This window comes from Daldinia loculata, assembly GCF_022478755.1.
Source record: "Daldinia loculata strain CBS 113971 unplaced genomic scaffold F4817scaffold_10, whole genome shotgun sequence".
NCBI lineage: Eukaryota > Fungi > Ascomycota > Sordariomycetes > Xylariales > Hypoxylaceae > Daldinia > Daldinia loculata.
The window spans coordinates 354,613-370,831 of NW_026054864.1; the positions used below are offsets into that span (position 1 = coordinate 354,613).

General features: G+C 47.9%; 6 protein-coding genes across 6 annotated transcripts; 3 read left to right on the forward strand and 3 right to left on the reverse strand.

The window, feature by feature from the left end:
* The first annotated feature begins 161 nt into the window (after nucleotides 1-161).
* F4817DRAFT_329997 (P-loop containing nucleoside triphosphate hydrolase protein) lies at nucleotides 162-3,123 on the forward strand. Its single transcript, XM_049302335.1, has one exon. The coding sequence runs from the start codon at nucleotides 424-426 to the stop codon at nucleotides 2,833-2,835; it is 2,412 nt and encodes an 803-aa protein (XP_049161489.1). The 5' UTR covers nucleotides 162-423; the 3' UTR covers nucleotides 2,836-3,123.
* Nucleotides 3,124-3,224: 101 nt separating this feature from the next.
* F4817DRAFT_329998 (uncharacterized protein) lies at nucleotides 3,225-7,153 on the reverse strand. The gene is made up of 3 exons (XM_049302336.1): nucleotides 6,939-7,153; nucleotides 4,430-6,869; nucleotides 3,225-4,288 (listed from the first exon to the last, which is right to left on the reverse strand). Exons 2-3 carry the CDS (start codon nucleotides 6,771-6,773, stop codon nucleotides 3,624-3,626), a joined length of 3,009 nt encoding a protein of 1,002 aa, XP_049161490.1. The 5' UTR covers nucleotides 6,774-6,869; nucleotides 6,939-7,153; the 3' UTR covers nucleotides 3,225-3,623.
* A 1,358-nt stretch (nucleotides 7,154-8,511) lies between these two features.
* Nucleotides 8,512-8,972, forward strand: F4817DRAFT_313481 (uncharacterized protein; the record flags this gene model as incomplete). The annotated part of the gene is made up of 2 exons (XM_049300253.1): nucleotides 8,512-8,703; nucleotides 8,763-8,972. The coding sequence occupies 2 exons, from the start codon at nucleotides 8,512-8,514 to the stop codon at nucleotides 8,970-8,972; spliced, it is 402 nt and encodes a 133-aa protein (XP_049161491.1).
* F4817DRAFT_330003 (WD40 repeat-like protein) lies at nucleotides 8,919-10,961 on the reverse strand. The gene has a single exon (XM_049302337.1). The coding sequence runs from the start codon at nucleotides 10,913-10,915 to the stop codon at nucleotides 9,116-9,118; it is 1,800 nt and encodes a 599-aa protein (XP_049161492.1). The 5' UTR covers nucleotides 10,916-10,961; the 3' UTR covers nucleotides 8,919-9,115.
* F4817DRAFT_330005 (Indigoidine synthase A like protein-domain-containing protein) lies at nucleotides 10,962-14,144 on the reverse strand. Its single transcript, XM_049302338.1, has 5 exons — nucleotides 13,480-14,144; nucleotides 12,727-13,400; nucleotides 12,595-12,670; nucleotides 12,241-12,467; nucleotides 10,962-12,189 (listed from the first exon to the last, which is right to left on the reverse strand). Exons 1-5 carry the CDS (start codon nucleotides 13,903-13,905, stop codon nucleotides 11,217-11,219), a joined length of 2,376 nt encoding a protein of 791 aa, XP_049161493.1. The 5' UTR covers nucleotides 13,906-14,144; the 3' UTR covers nucleotides 10,962-11,216.
* A 443-nt stretch (nucleotides 14,145-14,587) lies between these two features.
* Nucleotides 14,588-15,757, forward strand: F4817DRAFT_330008 (uncharacterized protein). Its single transcript, XM_049302339.1, has 3 exons — nucleotides 14,588-14,954; nucleotides 15,008-15,300; nucleotides 15,363-15,757. Exons 1-3 carry the CDS (start codon nucleotides 14,807-14,809, stop codon nucleotides 15,696-15,698), a joined length of 777 nt encoding a protein of 258 aa, XP_049161494.1. The 5' UTR covers nucleotides 14,588-14,806; the 3' UTR covers nucleotides 15,699-15,757.
* Nucleotides 15,758-16,219: the final 462 nt, after the last annotated feature.

The following is a 16,219-nucleotide window of genomic DNA, read 5'->3' on the forward strand; positions in this document are numbered from 1 at the left end:
CTGACATTTAGGTTAGGTACCTAACTTACTTACCAGCCACACTTTACCCCCCAATTGAGTTCCAAGGTTGCCATATGCACAGTACCTAGGTACCTAGGATCCACTTAGAATAGCCACAGCTTGCCACCAGAATTGAGTCAATTGACATCCATACATCCATACCTAATGGCCCACTATCTTTATCGCAAACTATAACTTATCGATAATGGTAATAACTGGAGCTTCGACGGTGGTTCGACAGTTCGAGAAAGGTCCAGAGGCAGCTACAACCGCATTAGCTTGGAGCTCTCATGATATGTATTTCATAACCGTCCGGGGTTCCATGGTTCGTTTGTTTCTTTTCTTTCTTTCTTAATTTATTCTACTAGCAACTAGCAACTAGCAACTAGCAATTATACAATATGCAACCTTAATCTTCTCACCATGTTAGCGAGAACTCAATTACTTGGATCTTCACGACGAGTGGCAGACGCCTCGTCGAGGGGACTAGCTCGACTTAATGTAGCCCCTTCACAACTATCGAGAGCTGCGCTCATAACAACGGCAAAAGCAATACCCAATGTCACTCTACCCGCTCCTACATATCGAACATACGCAAATGGCCGACCTCGTCCGCCGGGTGGTACGCATCGAATGGACATGAGCGGAGAGCCCGAGAAGCCAGCCTTGGAGCAATATGGAATTGATCTTACAGCGAAGGCGAGAGATGGAAAGTTGGACCCCGTTATTGGCAGGGATGCCGAAATCCAACGGACCATTCAGGTTCTGTCGCGACGAACCAAGAATAACCCAGTCCTGATCGGAAACGCAGGAACGGGAAAGACAGCAATCTTAGAGGGTCTAGCGCTGCGGATAGTACGGGGTGATGTTCCAGAGAGTATAAAAAACAAGAGAGTTATATCGCTAGACTTAGGATCGCTCATCGCCGGTGCCAAGTTTCGGGGTGACTTCGAAGAGCGTTTGAAGAAGATCTTGGCTGAGGTCCAACAAGCGCATGGTGAAGTCATCTTGTTTATCGACGAATTGCACACTCTCCTTGGCCTTGGAAAGGCCGAGGGCTCTATCGATGCCTCGAATCTGCTCAAGCCGGCTCTATCTAGAGGAGAACTGCAATGCTGCGGTGCTACCACTCTAGCTGAGTATCGGCTGATTGAGAAAGATGTGGCTCTAGCCAGACGGTTCCAGCCTATCTTGGTAAATGAACCTTCCGTGGAGGATACAATCAGTATATTACGAGGTATCAAAGACAAGTATGAAGTCCATCATGGTGTCAGAATCACGGACGGAGCTCTCGTGGCGGCTGCAACGTATTCGAACCGCTACATCACAGATCGTTTCCTCCCTGATAAGGCTATCGATTTGATGGACGAGGCAGCAAGCTCGTTACGTTTGCAGCAGGAGAGCAAGCCCGAAGATATTATGCGACTCGATCAGAAAATCATGACAATACAGATTGAGCTAGAAAGTCTGCGAAAAGAGAAGGATGTAGCCAGTCGCGAACGACGCGAAAAGCTCGAGGAGGACCTCAAGAAATTACAAGAGGAGGACAAGGCTTTAACCGAAAGGTGGGAAAAGGAACGAGCAGAGATTAATGCTATAAAGAAAATTCAGGAGGAACTAGACAAAGCCCGCATCGAACTCGAACAAGCGCAAAGATCGGGTAACTTTGGCCGGGCCTCTGAACTGCGCTTCGGCATCATCCCGAACCTAGAGCGGAAACTTCCCAAGGACGGTGAGATGGCGCCGGGTGCGCAAGGCCCCGATACCTTAATCCATGATTCGGTGACGGCAGATGATATCGCAAACGTCGTCTCGAGAATCACTGGAATCCCTGTGTCTAAGTTGACTCAGGGACACATCGAGAAGTTGATACACATGGAAGACACGCTGCGTGAATCCGTCCGCGGCCAGGACGAAGCCCTCAAAGCCGTCGCGGACGCTGTGCGCATGCAGCGCGCTGGCCTAAGCGGCGATAACCGCCCTCTAGCATCGTTCTTCTTCCTCGGTCCTACCGGTGTCGGTAAAACTGAGCTGTGCAAGAAACTCGCCAACTTCCTATTCTCAACCGAGTCTGCCGTAGTCCGCTTCGATATGAGTGAGTTCCAGGAAAAGCACACGATATCGCGACTCATCGGCGCACCCTCCGGCTACGTCGGGTACGACGACGCAGGCCAGCTAACGGAAGCCGTGCGCCGGAAGCCCTACGCAGTCCTCCTCCTCGACGAGTTCGAGAAGGCGCACCGCGATATATCGGCACTGCTTCTCCAGGTTCTTGACGAGGGCTACCTGACGGACGCGCAGGGCCACAAGGTGGACTTCCGGAACACGATTATCGTACTGACTTCAAACCTCGGCGCGGATATCCTGGTTGGCGCCAATGCGCACCACCCGTACTCGGAGACTCCCGACGGCGAAATCAGCCCCGAAGTGCGCAAGGCCGTCCTCGACGTCGTAGCAAGCAGTTACCCGCCCGAGTTCCTCAACCGTATCGACTCGTTCATCGTGTTCAAGCGCCTCACACTCGACGCCCTGCGGGATATCGTCGACATCCGGTTGCGCGAGTTACAGACGCGGCTGGATGACCGCCGCATCAAGCTTGAAGTCGACGATGCGGTGCGCGGGTGGCTAGCGGAGCGGGGCTACGACCCCAAGTTCGGTGCTAGGCCGCTGAATCGCCTTATCACGACCGAGATCAGCAATGGGCTTGCGGATAAGATTATTCGCGGCGAGTTGAAGAGGGGCGATAAGGCGGCTGTTCGTATCAAGGAGGATAATTCTGGACTGGAAGTATATACCGTGGCGACGGCGGAGTCGGAGCAGCAACAGCAACAGTAGAAAGATTCTTCGTAATTCGGGCTTAAGCTTGTTGTTGGGTTGAGGAATTGTTTTAATGGCGTTTGTGGGGAAAAGGAATGAGACTCGGTGTATGAAAAGGGGCATTTGGGATGCGGAATGGTTATGTGAGATGATATTTGTATAGTATTGTATGGATAAGGGTGAGGAATATACACCTCATAGGTACCCAAGGTACACACCTCTCTCGCTTCGTATTGTATATATGAATACTGCATATGAATATTGCTATTTGTTTAATAGCTATGTTGATATTCTACTCAAAGCAAGGATCTATTTTCAGTATTCACCAGTGAATTCCACACTTAACCAACTCATCGTACTCACTACTTCGACGTATAAAGCTATTCATGCAATTTCAAACGACGATACAATCTTAAATTTAATATATTATTCTAATATTCGATTTCCCCAAGGTAAAAATCTTGCGTCTTGCGATAATATATATATATATATATACAACTTTTAACGTCGTCGACGTGTTCCCATGTAACCCAGGGGTAATAATATATTCCTTTCCTTTCCTTTCCTTTCCTTTCCTTCCCTACCCTATACCTAGCGGTATACCTACCCCCCATATATATATACCAACCCAATTGCTATCCCGCCCGTGCGAAGAGGCAAAATGCATGCATGTGCTGTTTGATGATCCTCAACTCCGGGCCTGATATGCCATTTACATACATGACTATACAAAGGGAAGAAATTACTGATTACTATGTCTCTCTCCCTCTCTCTCTCTTTTTCTAAGAGGACTCGACAAGGAGCTATCACACCGCCGTCCCGGGCCTCTTCTCCTCGCGCGCGAGCTCGGTAACGTCGAAGTTAGAGCTTGGCCGATGGCGCATCAGCACGGTCCGTAAAAATGGCGAGCCATACATCTGCTCGTGGAAACCGAGTATACCCGCGCTTCCGAAGGAGCCGCGCGCTTGCTGCTGGGACTCGTGGGATAGCGAGATGTCCAAGTCCTCGGATGGGTCTGGGCTCGACTCCCTTTGCCGTGGTTGGAAGGTGTCTTCGCCCTCCGAATTGCCGCCTTCTGGGGTGGTTGCTGGCGGTGATGAGAAGGTGAAGTCTGGTTTGGATTGTGCCAAGGTGTCCACGGGAGTCTTAACTGCCCCGTTAACCGGTGGTTTCTGGTTAGGCTTTGAGTTGGCGACTTTAGTGCTATTCTTCAGGGACACTTTATCGCTTTCTGGGAGGGCAATACTGCTTTGACTTTGTATGGTTTCGCTCACACGAAGTGGCGACGAGCTTGCCGGTTTCGTGGTGAGTTGTGGAGATGGCGTGCGAAACAGCTGGCTTTTTAGCAGGTCCTGTTGTGCTTCTACGCTCATGTTCCCCGACTCCCTAACGTCTTCGTCGTCGCTGTCGATAATTGCATTCTTAGGGTAGTCCACCTCGGCACTAAGACGATGCGTCTTAGGAGTTATCACTATAATATTTATAAAGGTTAGTAATTGCTATCGGGGAGTAGTTTTATTCACCGGAAACACGATTCAGGGTACCCCCCAAAATACAAGACATTTGAAAGAGGTTGTTAGGAGAACAAAGGATCGCCACTGGAAATACTTACAAAGACTACTGCCAGGAGAAGAGTCGCCCCCAAACACCAGACTAGGCGTCGAAGCAATCGAGTGCTCATAGATTGGGGTTGACTCTACTCCCTTCTCTTGGGTTGCCGTTACAGCCGCCTCTTTCCCTTCGGGCTCCCCAGGTTTTAGAATACTTTGTTGGGAAGTCAACGTCGATGGCTTGTGTAGTAAGCCGATGGTTTCCTGCTGACCGAATATATCCTGCTGTGATTTCCTCTCGCCTAAGCCTTCGAGTTCTCCGTAACTATGTGCCCATGGCACTAATGGGAAGACTCTAGCACCCGTTTTTGAGTAGTATAAGACCATCGACGATCGCCGCACGGGAATGGGAGGACGACGGGTCGGGGACGGTGGTGCGGAATGTGCTTTTGGGGTAGCTTCAGGAGTAGGAGTAAAGGGTCTTGGATGTTCGTTCTCTATCACGCTCTTCGAGCTTGGAACGACCGCACTGGCTTCTGCATCCGTTGTTAAATATGAAGGGGCTTTATGCTGTTCTGAAGTATTTTTCGAGGCAGACTCAGCAGTCTTAGGTCTGCTTATAAAGGTTATAGCGTCTGTATTCCGAGTATCTCGAGTATCTCGAGTAAGCGGCCTCTGTTCCAAAATGGAAGCTTCCTTTCTAGCATCTTCCTCTCTCTCTTCTGCGTCGTCAACTGTTAGGGTATCTTTGCAGACCATCTCAATAGCCCGCTCAATGCGCTGTTGGAGCCGTTTCAATACGTAATCCTTCGGCTTCCCAGTTGATTTGGTCTTCTTCTTTTCCTCCGCCTCAAGGGGTTCTCTGGTCACGAAAGTCTTGTCCAATATAAAATGGCCTCGCTTGTGCGCAGTCATTCGAACGGAGATGGCATTACCTCGAAGTATTTCTGCAACGCTGGCTTGAATCCGATCCAGTATCGCTTCGATATCTCTCCGGGAATGGAAATTAGAGGAAGGCAAAGTAAAAATGAGCGGCTCATCCAGCGCCCAGCCATGACCACGAAGTTCTGTAATCCTAAATTCAAGATCGTTCATCCGACTAATGACCTTATCGGCATCATCTCGAACTTTAGCGAGAGCAACTTCTACTTGGTTGATAAATGTCACACATTTTTCGGTGTCGGAATGAAAGGAGAAGTTGCTATTGCAGTGTACAGTCCGCTCTAGGTGAAGGAATTGAGGACCGAGGTTATTCACGATCGAAAGTTGCAATTCCAACCCATCATTATCATGATGACGACAGTCTTTACATCCATCCAAGTTCACACACTTGCTGTGTTTATTATTAAATGTCTCTCTTTCTGATCGCAAAACGCCGTCTAATGCGTAAGATGCCTCGAAGAATAAGTTCTCTGCCCCGATCGAATTCAGTGGTGCAGCTTGGTCACTGTCGACTTTGACTTTCGTATGCCATTCGTGTGGCTTTCGACGCTGACATCGACTCGTGAAGGAGAAGTTGATCGTATAACCGGGTAATGACTCGAAAGATTGTGATTTCTCCAGGAAGTGGGAGCGTGGTACGCACGACATAGGCTGAACACGTCCGGCCCGATGTGGGAACTTCGCCTGTTCGTCTAACGGGTCTTCTCTTACGAAACCCTCCTTCATGACAAAATCCTGATCGTGGTGTTTTAAAAACAACCCTATTATGTGATGAGTCGATGTGATAATCTCTCTTGCGGCTTCGTTTGATAGGGCCTGCTTTTGATATGACTTGAAAGTCCTAGAAGACCATATCTCGGACCAACCCCGAATAATATCGATCTGGATCTCATATCTCAATGGCTTATCCGTACCACTTGCGGCGGCATATTCCATGGCGGTTGAGTCTTTGCGGGTGATCAACTCGTAGCAACAGTGATCAACCCGTCGCAATAGACCTTGGCATAATGCGTCGGTGGCCAGGAAATCGGGCGAAGTCTCATAGCTACGACTGTACGAGTAATTCAATGGCTCATCAAAAGTGATAGTGACCTGCACGGCGAGACTTGCTACAGGAAGAGAGCTTTGCGATGAGGACAGTAACTTCGGCTCGGGAGTTTCGATCTTTGGAATATTGACCTCGGGTTCATCAATCTCGGCATTACCAATGGCGGGATCGTCGATATCTGGGATGTTGATCTCGGGGACGGTGGTCTCAGAGACAGAGATGGGGACTTCAGAGGCCTGGGAGGGCTGGAAGGGCTGAGGGATAAGCGCAGGGGAAGACCCCACCGCCAACACTTCCTGACCCTCTTTCCTTTCATGACGATGAACCCTGAACTTTTTTACATCATTGACGAAGCTTTTGAACTTTCCGGGGAAGGCCCCCGACTTGGTCCTCCGTTTCGACGAGACGGAATCCATTGTGTAGGTCCTCGTAGACGAGAATGTAGACAAATGAGCAATGGAACATGTCTATTAGAGTATGCTAGAAAAAAGAAGAGAATGTGATACACATGGCTGTATAGATATGAAATATACGTCAGTTCTGCCCAAGTAAATCGGTACCCGCGGCTATCAAGATCTCACGTAGGACTTATAACATGCCACATATTGCGAGGCACACCCACCAACTTTGGCATGCATAGCCGTACGGATGGTATGATAGGGGGCATCCTTTCTGTGGAACTTGGTGATAAATCGCGGCATTCCAAGCTCTTGCTACGAACGCGTTCTGGTACTGGACCGGCCAGAATCGGGAGAGATAAGTCTTAGGTAGAAAGATGTAGAAAGAGGTTAGATACTATGTATGTAATCCAATCAATACAACCAGCAAATCACGCAGAGACAACACAACATACCAGTAAGGCGGCGGACCCCGTTGGTATGTAGCTGGAGCCTGGTTGATAGCGTTGGGTATCCATACGACTATGGGGTGGAACTAGGGGCGGAGCAGAATAATATGGTGGTGTGATTCCCATTCGTCCGATCTTGAGCGATTTTGACGCCTCTCTTCTATGATTTGCAGGTAGTATTACCGGCTCTTCTTGCGTGCATTAGTACCCAGCATACATTTCCAGTACGTTGACCCAACATTGAGATATTTAAAGATGGAGGGTTTCGTTCGGACGAATGAATTGCGAAGTAAACTAGATAAAGTACCTAATGCACTACATATGAGGCTGTGAGGTGGCTAAAGTAAGGCAAAGACTAAGGCGTACCAAAAGTACGGGGAGGTACATCTGTGGGGTATTCTTTTAGGCTACCCGCACTTTCGGCAAACACCGGGACCCAACTACCAGGACCGCGGGACGGGTCCCTCTTATTTTAATTGGAACCCTAAAAGAAGACCGATTGCATCAATTCATCAATTCACCATCATGCGTAACAATCAGCCGTTCTAGAAATAAAATTACGATACCATATTCCTTCAAGTTAATTAATCTTAAACCATCCTATAGTACAGGAAACAGATGTATTTGGGTATTTTAGAGACTAAAGTATGTACGAGACGTAAAGGGGGTAAATTCCAATAAGACGTCAGACAGGTGATGCTTCGTTCCTCATTCCAGGGCCTTCCTCGCATGCATATATGTATATGGTAAAAAGATGGAATGAAAGCTAGAGATTTCCAGAAGCTTAACGAACAGCATTGGCTGCTTTCAGGAGTTAAATCTCATATAGCACAAGATGCCTTGTTCTCCATGTATGTAACTTACGCTAGTGTCTCTCATACACCAACATATTTGCCATGATATTTGCCGTGGGTTTTCTTTTCTTTTCCTTTAATACACAGTTGAAAGGTCCTCATCCACCTTCATTTAAGATGATCCACACAGCACCAGGCAGCCTTGCCTCTCCTCAAGGGTGCCTACAGACAAGTTCTGTTTGAATATAAAGTAACCAGTTAGTTAAACCAAAAACATGTAGACAAACGAGATAAAAGAGACCCGTGGAATATGTAGCAAGATGTTCTCGCTTCCTAGCTAGGAAGCTTTCGGTCTTCCGCAGTTACATATAAGCCCTCCTCCCTAGCAGCTTTTGGTCAGCCGCTAGCAATCATCGATCAAGTGACTGTGACAACAGCGAAGGAGCCAATCAACATATAAAAATACAGGCCAAGAGATATACGATTCAGGTTTTCGTATCAGAATCATTAACCATGGGCCCGAAGAGCAAAACGGTCGCCAATCACTCCCCCACAAGAACCACGTCAGACCAGGCTGAAAAGAAAATAAGGTACCCAACATACTGGATCCGATACTTCGAATCGGGGGAGCTCGAAGTCTGGCAGACCATGATGTATCTTCTAGGCTTCGCTGAGAAGTTTACAAGCAAGAACCAGTGCCGAAAGGTACGGGATATTCCCTCTCGCTACAAGACCTCGCGTCTATCACTAATTTCTTCCTCTAGGCTCTCAAACACACTTGGGTGAACATAGTAGACTTCTTCGAAGCCATCAAGACATGTAGCAGGCCGCAATTCTTCCCCAACCATTACCAGCTAAGCAGGTACACAATCAGAACCAGAAAGTTCTTCCCTAAGAAGTTGTTATCAAAGGGCAGTCCGCTTTGGCAACTATTCTCCAACATTGTCCCCAAACAGGGCCGAGATTGCGATTGAGTTCATAGCACAGGACATGGTAGGGTCTTATTCCTGAAAGAAACCAGATCCGAGAACATAATAGTACAGTATGTAACGCGTGAATACGGATTGCCTACGATTTGCCTATGATTTGCCTACAGCAGAATCCGCTATCTCCCCATCTAGCTTCGGATCTCCCATAATCTAATTTTTCCAGCATCGTTGCCAACAGCCAGCAAGTCGCTCTTTCTACCAAATGCCACATCTGAAATCCTACCAAGGGGCGTCTGTTCCGTCGGCCAGTTCCTGTAGACCGTGCAGCTTGGCAAATGCGCCAGTCGTAGCGCATCCTTCTTGTGCTTGCTGCCAAATGCCAACAGTTGGCCGTCGGGACTGAATGTAAGAACCGTGACCGGAGTCGTTAGCTGCATGAATCTTCGGGTCGGTTCGGGTCTTTCCTGGACTTCCAGCTCTTCGTCCGAAGAAGGCAATATCAGAGCTTGCCGATCATAGATGTTTGTCACGCCACTGTTGGACCCAATTGCTATCCACCGGTCCCCGCCGAGAGTGACAGGACCGTCCCGGCCCCCCATTGCCATCACCGTTCCTCCGTTAGAGCCTTCGTCATTCCAGATCGCAAGGAAGCGCCTCGTAGCCATACTCCATTCACCAACCTGACCTCCCCTGCCCAAAATTGTAAGCCCATGACCATTACTCCACCAGGAGAAATCCGCAATGCCTCCTCTGCTGTCGAGCCTGGCGGCAGCAACCCATTGCATGGTATTAGCGTTCAAGATATTGATAATACCGCCGCCTTTCCTTGTCGAAGCGATTAGTGCCAAGTATTGCCCGCAGGGGCTGAGCTTAAAACGCTCCCACGTTCTTTGCTCTAACTGATGACCTTGTACTTTGTTGGTCTTTTGTATCGTACCAGTAGCCAAGTCCCACGAGTGAATATATCGTCGCCGTCCAGCGAAAAAGATTTTATCACCGGTAGGATACAGAAATTCGGCTCTCCGAACGGGTACTTGTTTGACTTGTACCGACGTCAAGAGGGGGTTTGGAGTTGGGTGGGCAGTTGGCGCGATGTGGTGTAGGTGTAATACAGAGGATGTGCTAGAAGACAGTAGAACAGGGTATTCTGGGTGGAAAGCAAGAGATGTGACTTCGTCCTTGTGTGTATCGGGTATATCTCGAGATCGTTGAATGTCAATGACCTCTGGACGTAGCTTTTTCACCTTCTGAGTGTTTTTATCTTTCAATGTACTGGCATCCCGGAGGAACTTTTCCAGCGGTAGCGCAGACGCTTCATCATCCCCTTCATTTGCTTCGTCGTCCGATATCCTTGAGTCGCTTGCCGCCGCAGATGACCGCCGACGACGCTTCGCTGGGCGTTCCTCGGCCTCTCGCGCCCACCCGGGAAGGGGATTCAGCCGAAGATATTGTTGTCTTAGTCTTCTAGTATATTCAGTGCCACTGATAACGTCTTCTGCCTCGCTGATCCGTAGTTTTCGCAATTGGGATACGTCCGCCAGTGATATAGTTAACTTCTCGTCGTCACTATCTTCCCAAGCAGGCCGATTCTTCTCTGGTGTTTCCGGGCTTTTGGGGACCAATGGTACTACAGCGGCTTTGTCACCGCTGGGGACAGCACCCCCTACGTCGAAAGTGAAGAGGTCTGCATCGTCTACATCCTCCAAACCTGTCTCAAGGTCGTCCCCTTCTTTTTCAGCGAGGCCACCAAAAATATTTCCTGCATCGTCGACTCTCGACTCGTCGCGAAACAAGTTTTCACGGAAATTGGCCGTATCCCCAAGTACAAATCGTTCGAGCTCCTCTTCGTCAGAGTCTTTGTCAATCACTTGCGCCTGGCGGGTCTGCAGCTCAATTTCTTCGTCGCTACCGAAGTCGGATTCCTCTTGGCTGAATGATGATGCATGTCCTTCGTCGTCCATTGTATCTATTTGGCGGTTTCGAGACATTGTGGTTCGCCGACTCAATTCGCTTGTCGAAGGTGGATGCGATAGAATTTCCATCGTAGCAAAAATCCAAGCTTTTTTTTTTTCGAGCTCACAGTAGCCTTACAGATGGCCCCACTATCTAGTGCTACTACCCTGTAGCTTCGGTACGTACCGGCCCCCCTTTTATTCACTCTCGCGATAGTAGGTACATAGGTATATACAACGAGGTATTCTTTATACCTCCCCTGTCCATGCTTCATACTTCCAAATATAACTCTAGTACAAGAATTCGGTTTGAAGTACTTTAGGTAATCCACCATAGTTAAGAAGCAGCGGCAATTAGTTCGCCCCTTAATATCCCCAGTTTCTCACTTACAGACTGATGGCTGCGAAGTGTCAAGGCCGCACCTTTTTGAGCCACGTTGATGAGATTCTCGACCTTGCCTCCTTGTGCTAAGCCTGCGACTAGCACACCGAGAAACGTGTCACCAACCCCATTCACTGACACGATGTCCTCCACCTGTTCAGCCGCCGGGAATAGTCTCATGTAGACACCTCCAATTTCTGGGTGGTCATTAAAACTTCTCGAGAGAATAAACCTATCATACGCCGGGTCTATCAGGCGAGGATCGTTCTTCCTCAGGACCGCTGTCAACAAGGCGCCGTGACTCCCCAGCTTCGTTATGATAGTGGGGGTATACGGGAGAAGTTGTATAGCCTGCTGTGGAATACCAGCATCCGTCATATCAACAGATGTAATTTTAACAAAGCGATCTCGAGCTCCTCTCATGCCGAAGGCGTCAATAGTCTCCCACCACCGCGGATCTTCGAAATATTCATTGCGCTGCGCAGCTGCGTGCATAGCTGCCAGTTCATATTGGTTAGGAGTAATCAAATCAACGCCATGGTTAGGAAAGACACCCAAACTCTCAAGACCTTTTTCTTTGCAGAACAATCTCGTAGATTTCTCCTTTGACACAGGCTCGAATATCACGCGAGCCTTGTTCTGCTTGCCAGCTCGTACCCAAGCTCGAATGTCACGCTCAGCCCAGTTCCCGTCCACAACGATCCACTTGGGCTTAGATTCTTTTACTGCGGAATTCCAGTATTCTGAAAACGACTGAGCCGTAAAAATGCCCATGTCTGCCATACCGAGGACCAAGTTCTTATTGGCATCGTTGACAGCTACGTACTGAGCAGTCCGACTAGCTGGGTAATGCTCGCGACTAAGTTGCTTGATGTAAGATGTATCCATGCCGCTTGCCCTTAGAGACGATAGCACGGTTGATCCAGCCCTATAATTATCAGCTACTAGTTACTCACTCAGTATTGGCTTTTTCACTCACAGGTCATCACCAACCATGCTACAAAGTCTCACTTTAGGGATTTGTAAGGCTCTCTGGGCTGCAAGTGCTACATTATGACCGACACCGCCAATAGATTGACCAATATGAGCCGGGTTTGATGTATGTAAGTGAGGAGTAGGGTGCTCTAACGAGTCCTCACCTACATAGTCACAGCTTAGGTCTACTGCCACAGAGCCGGCAACTAATATATCTGCTTGAGAGGTAGTCTATAATTATCAGTCTAGTTCAAGAACATTATAGTAGCTTCTGCTTAGATAAAGTATCAAGGTTCGAGGCCAGATGGGCATTGGTTCGCTGCGACACAGGGTATAGAGGCAAGATATGCATTCTTACCTCGGTTTCTCTTTTCATTTCGTCAAATGGATTGTTCTCGCTCTCAAAGGGAATAAAACCGCTTTGCTTCTTTATCCTATTGCCCCATACGTCAGATTCAAACGCTACAACTACAAAGGATTTAAATCTCACGAATGAGGCTGTACAGATTCGCCTGCAGTAAGCTGTGAGAGCGCAACAGCTATCTTAGCAGCTCGCTCTACATTCGCCCGTACCAGTACTTTATTCGCCAACGCACTTCTCTCGCCAGTAAGTTCCCTAATCTTCCTCAAGATGAAGGGCGTGTTTTCGCTGCCAAGAGCGCCCTGCTGTGTTGATTCGCTGACCGCCTGCTCAATAACTGCGTTCATCTCATCTCGAGGGATCGAAAATTCTTCAGGTATCGGATTTGCAAACAGCAGTCCTGATTCAATGCCTAGTTTCTCTTGCGCCAAGATCATGGCAGCGGCCTGTTTCTCATCCTGTACAACGGATGGGCTTTTGATACCACTATCCCTTGCCCAGAATGCCGGGAAGTCCACAGAACCACTTCGACCGTCCGAGAACGTTGACACAAGCACTCCCTGAGTTTCCAGGTACTCCAGGGTCCTAGGAATATCTAGGAATCCCTTACAGCCACTACTGATGACCGCCATCCTCGTTCTACCGAGCTCGGTAAGATCAGCAGAGATATCAAGCGATTCATGCCCCCCACGATGCACACCACCAAGGCCACCGGTCCCAAAAACTTGGATCCCGGCAAGCCTTGCTAGAATCATGGTACCAGCAATGGTCGTCCCTCCGTTAATCTTATTGCCCGCAATGCCCTATACACCGATACATTCAGAATTAACCGCAAATTTGTATAATAGTAGACCATGACAGATTCAAGGGTTAGACACATACCATGCCAACCAGATAGGCTATATCCCGTCGCGATACTTTCTTCGGTGATCCCTCGACAATACGAGTTATTTCATGGGGCAGGAGGCCAACTGTAGGCACACCTCCCAGAATACCAACCACAGCAGGTATACCGCCATTTCGTCGAACAATACCTTCCAAGTCTAAGTCATTACCCAGAGCTCCATGGGTATATATAGTTGATTCAAGGGCCACCACGGGCTTATTCGTAGCTAGTGCATCGGCGACTTCCTCAGATACTTTAAGGAGATCCTTCAGAGCTGATATTTGCCCTAGTTTCTTCGAGCTTGAAAATGGCCGTCGATGGGTATGAGCAAACGAAGTCCAATGATTGGTACAGTTGTAAGAGCTCCTGGCTAAGAGCCATGATCGACGTAGTAAACTCATTGCGGTTGGGTTTTGACTCATATGATCGATCTTGATATTCTTAAACTTCAGGGAGAAGCGATATTCACACTTAAATATACTTCATTTTATGTGTAATACCTCCCGTCCAATACCGAATCGGATGTCGTGTGAAAGTAATGCGCGCCCTTCGACATCAAGATACATATACATGTAGTTAGCTAAGTTCAAGAATGCAATGCCCCACCATGAGATACATATACAAGTAGGTACGAAGTACATAGGCTTATCGCTTAGTCCGGCTTAGGTAATACTATACATTTAGTCCGTGCGCAATTGCAATTCGATCTGAAACTATAGGGGGTCAGGGGGGTCAGGGGGGTCCATCTTGAGCTTCATCGTCATTTTAAAACTCCCACCTTCTCAGCTCTGGTGAACTCGGCAACACGGCTAAGATTGCCGGCTACGCGACAAACCTACTATGTAGGCACTTAGGATCTAATGTCTCGTAGATGACTCTGATCAAAGGATTGTTTACATTGACAGAAGAGTTCAAATGTTAAGACTATCCTATTCATATAGTGTATAAGCCCATTCCACCGCCTTAAGCAAAAAGACCAGGCCCCGTGAAATATCCGTTTGAGGAGTCTTCTATTATTTATGCTAGTATCTTAGGGAGTTTTAGGACATCTAACTAATTGCAAAGGAAGCTCCCGCATCTTCCGTCTTCCGTCTTCCGAGGACAGGGGACTACCATCTAGATTCTTCATATATACAGATCGGTAGATGCCGGTTTTTCTTTTCCTATCTCTTTAGTAACCGTCCAATAGATATAACATCTAGTTACACGAAAAATTGCATAGACCATACCCCCACCTTATAATATGATATAATTATACGCTCTTGGTCACTTTTTGTTCTAAAATACATACTCGCATTCCCCGAAGGGATATAACTAGCTCAAATGAGGAATCTACCATACCCCGTTACCCTCCTAGCGGCATTCATCTCCAAAGCCCGAGCCGTTGACTTTACCATCGCTGGCGGCCAGATATTTACACCTGGGTTCGCTGTTCTCGATGCGCCTCAGCCAGGTACCCCATTAGGTGGAGGTATGTCCATCACACGCCATAAACCAGGTCAGGATCTAATATATTACGCGTAGATACTATCGAGGTAGCTCTTGATGTAACCGCCAATGGCAAACTGCATCTCCCTCCCTATAGTGACGATAGCCCCAGTCGGATCAACAACATCACCATCTTCCTATACAGCTATGATACAGGAAGGAACTTCACAATAACGAACGGAACGGCCTCAATAAATGATATAAGCCTAGGCGACATCATGGAGTCCGAACCGGGAAGCACTGTCAAACATGTCAAGTGGCACTGGCCAGTTTGTCTCATCGGCGATGGAAAGCCAGATACCGCAGGCAGTGATCGTGGGGCCTACAATGTTAGTACTTGAAGTCATCAAGGTTCTATACGCTTAGGTCAGACCACTTATGCTCTTCCCAGATATCCATCCGCCAAAACTTCCGTCTTAACGGGGAGGATCACTACACAATCTTCGACGTACCAATCTCAGTCACCAATAAGATTGAATTCACCGGCGACAATCCGCCTTGTGACCTAGTGAATAACCCTTTGCTCGCACCAGAGGAGATCGACGCCGAGTCTGCTAATAGTGTCGGCATTCTATTCGCACCCGGAGACTCGACCGTTATTCAACAACCTGATTCTACTGATGACAACCTGGAAAATGGCATTGGAAGTAGTGCTGATACACTGAAGTGGAAGTTGCCATCAGAATGGGTTTCTTTACTCCCCATTGTATATTTATGTATTATATAGGCCGACGTATTAGCCCAGATTTATAGTGATCTTCCAGCGTATTGATATTCTCTACTATGCTTCAGCAGCTTGGAAACTCTCCCAGGGGCTGAAACCCCCTATTATCTATTGCAACAATATCTCTACTAATCTCTTATTCTAAGATACCCGAGGTCATGATCTATTATCAACACCGTAACCTCTATTAGCCGCAACGATGCTACTGAATGACAAAAAGCGTTCCCCTAGATAGTTGCATGAAGTTCAGATAATACACTCACCATATTAAAGCACAGATATGTATGAACTTGGGTATAGACTCTTTATTACGGCTCGTACAAAGCATTGTCTAGCTTATGACGTAGGCCTAGCCAGCGAGTACCTAGGCCATAGTAAGATCTAGCCCAAGTTCTATAGCCACTTAAACTAAATTAGGGCGCAAGTAGCAGTAGGTAGGGTTATAATGACTGTTGTATGCGTTAGGAGGATAGGCTTTACCTAATTAATTTTAAAAAGATAGTAGATATAGGCCAAGTTCAATA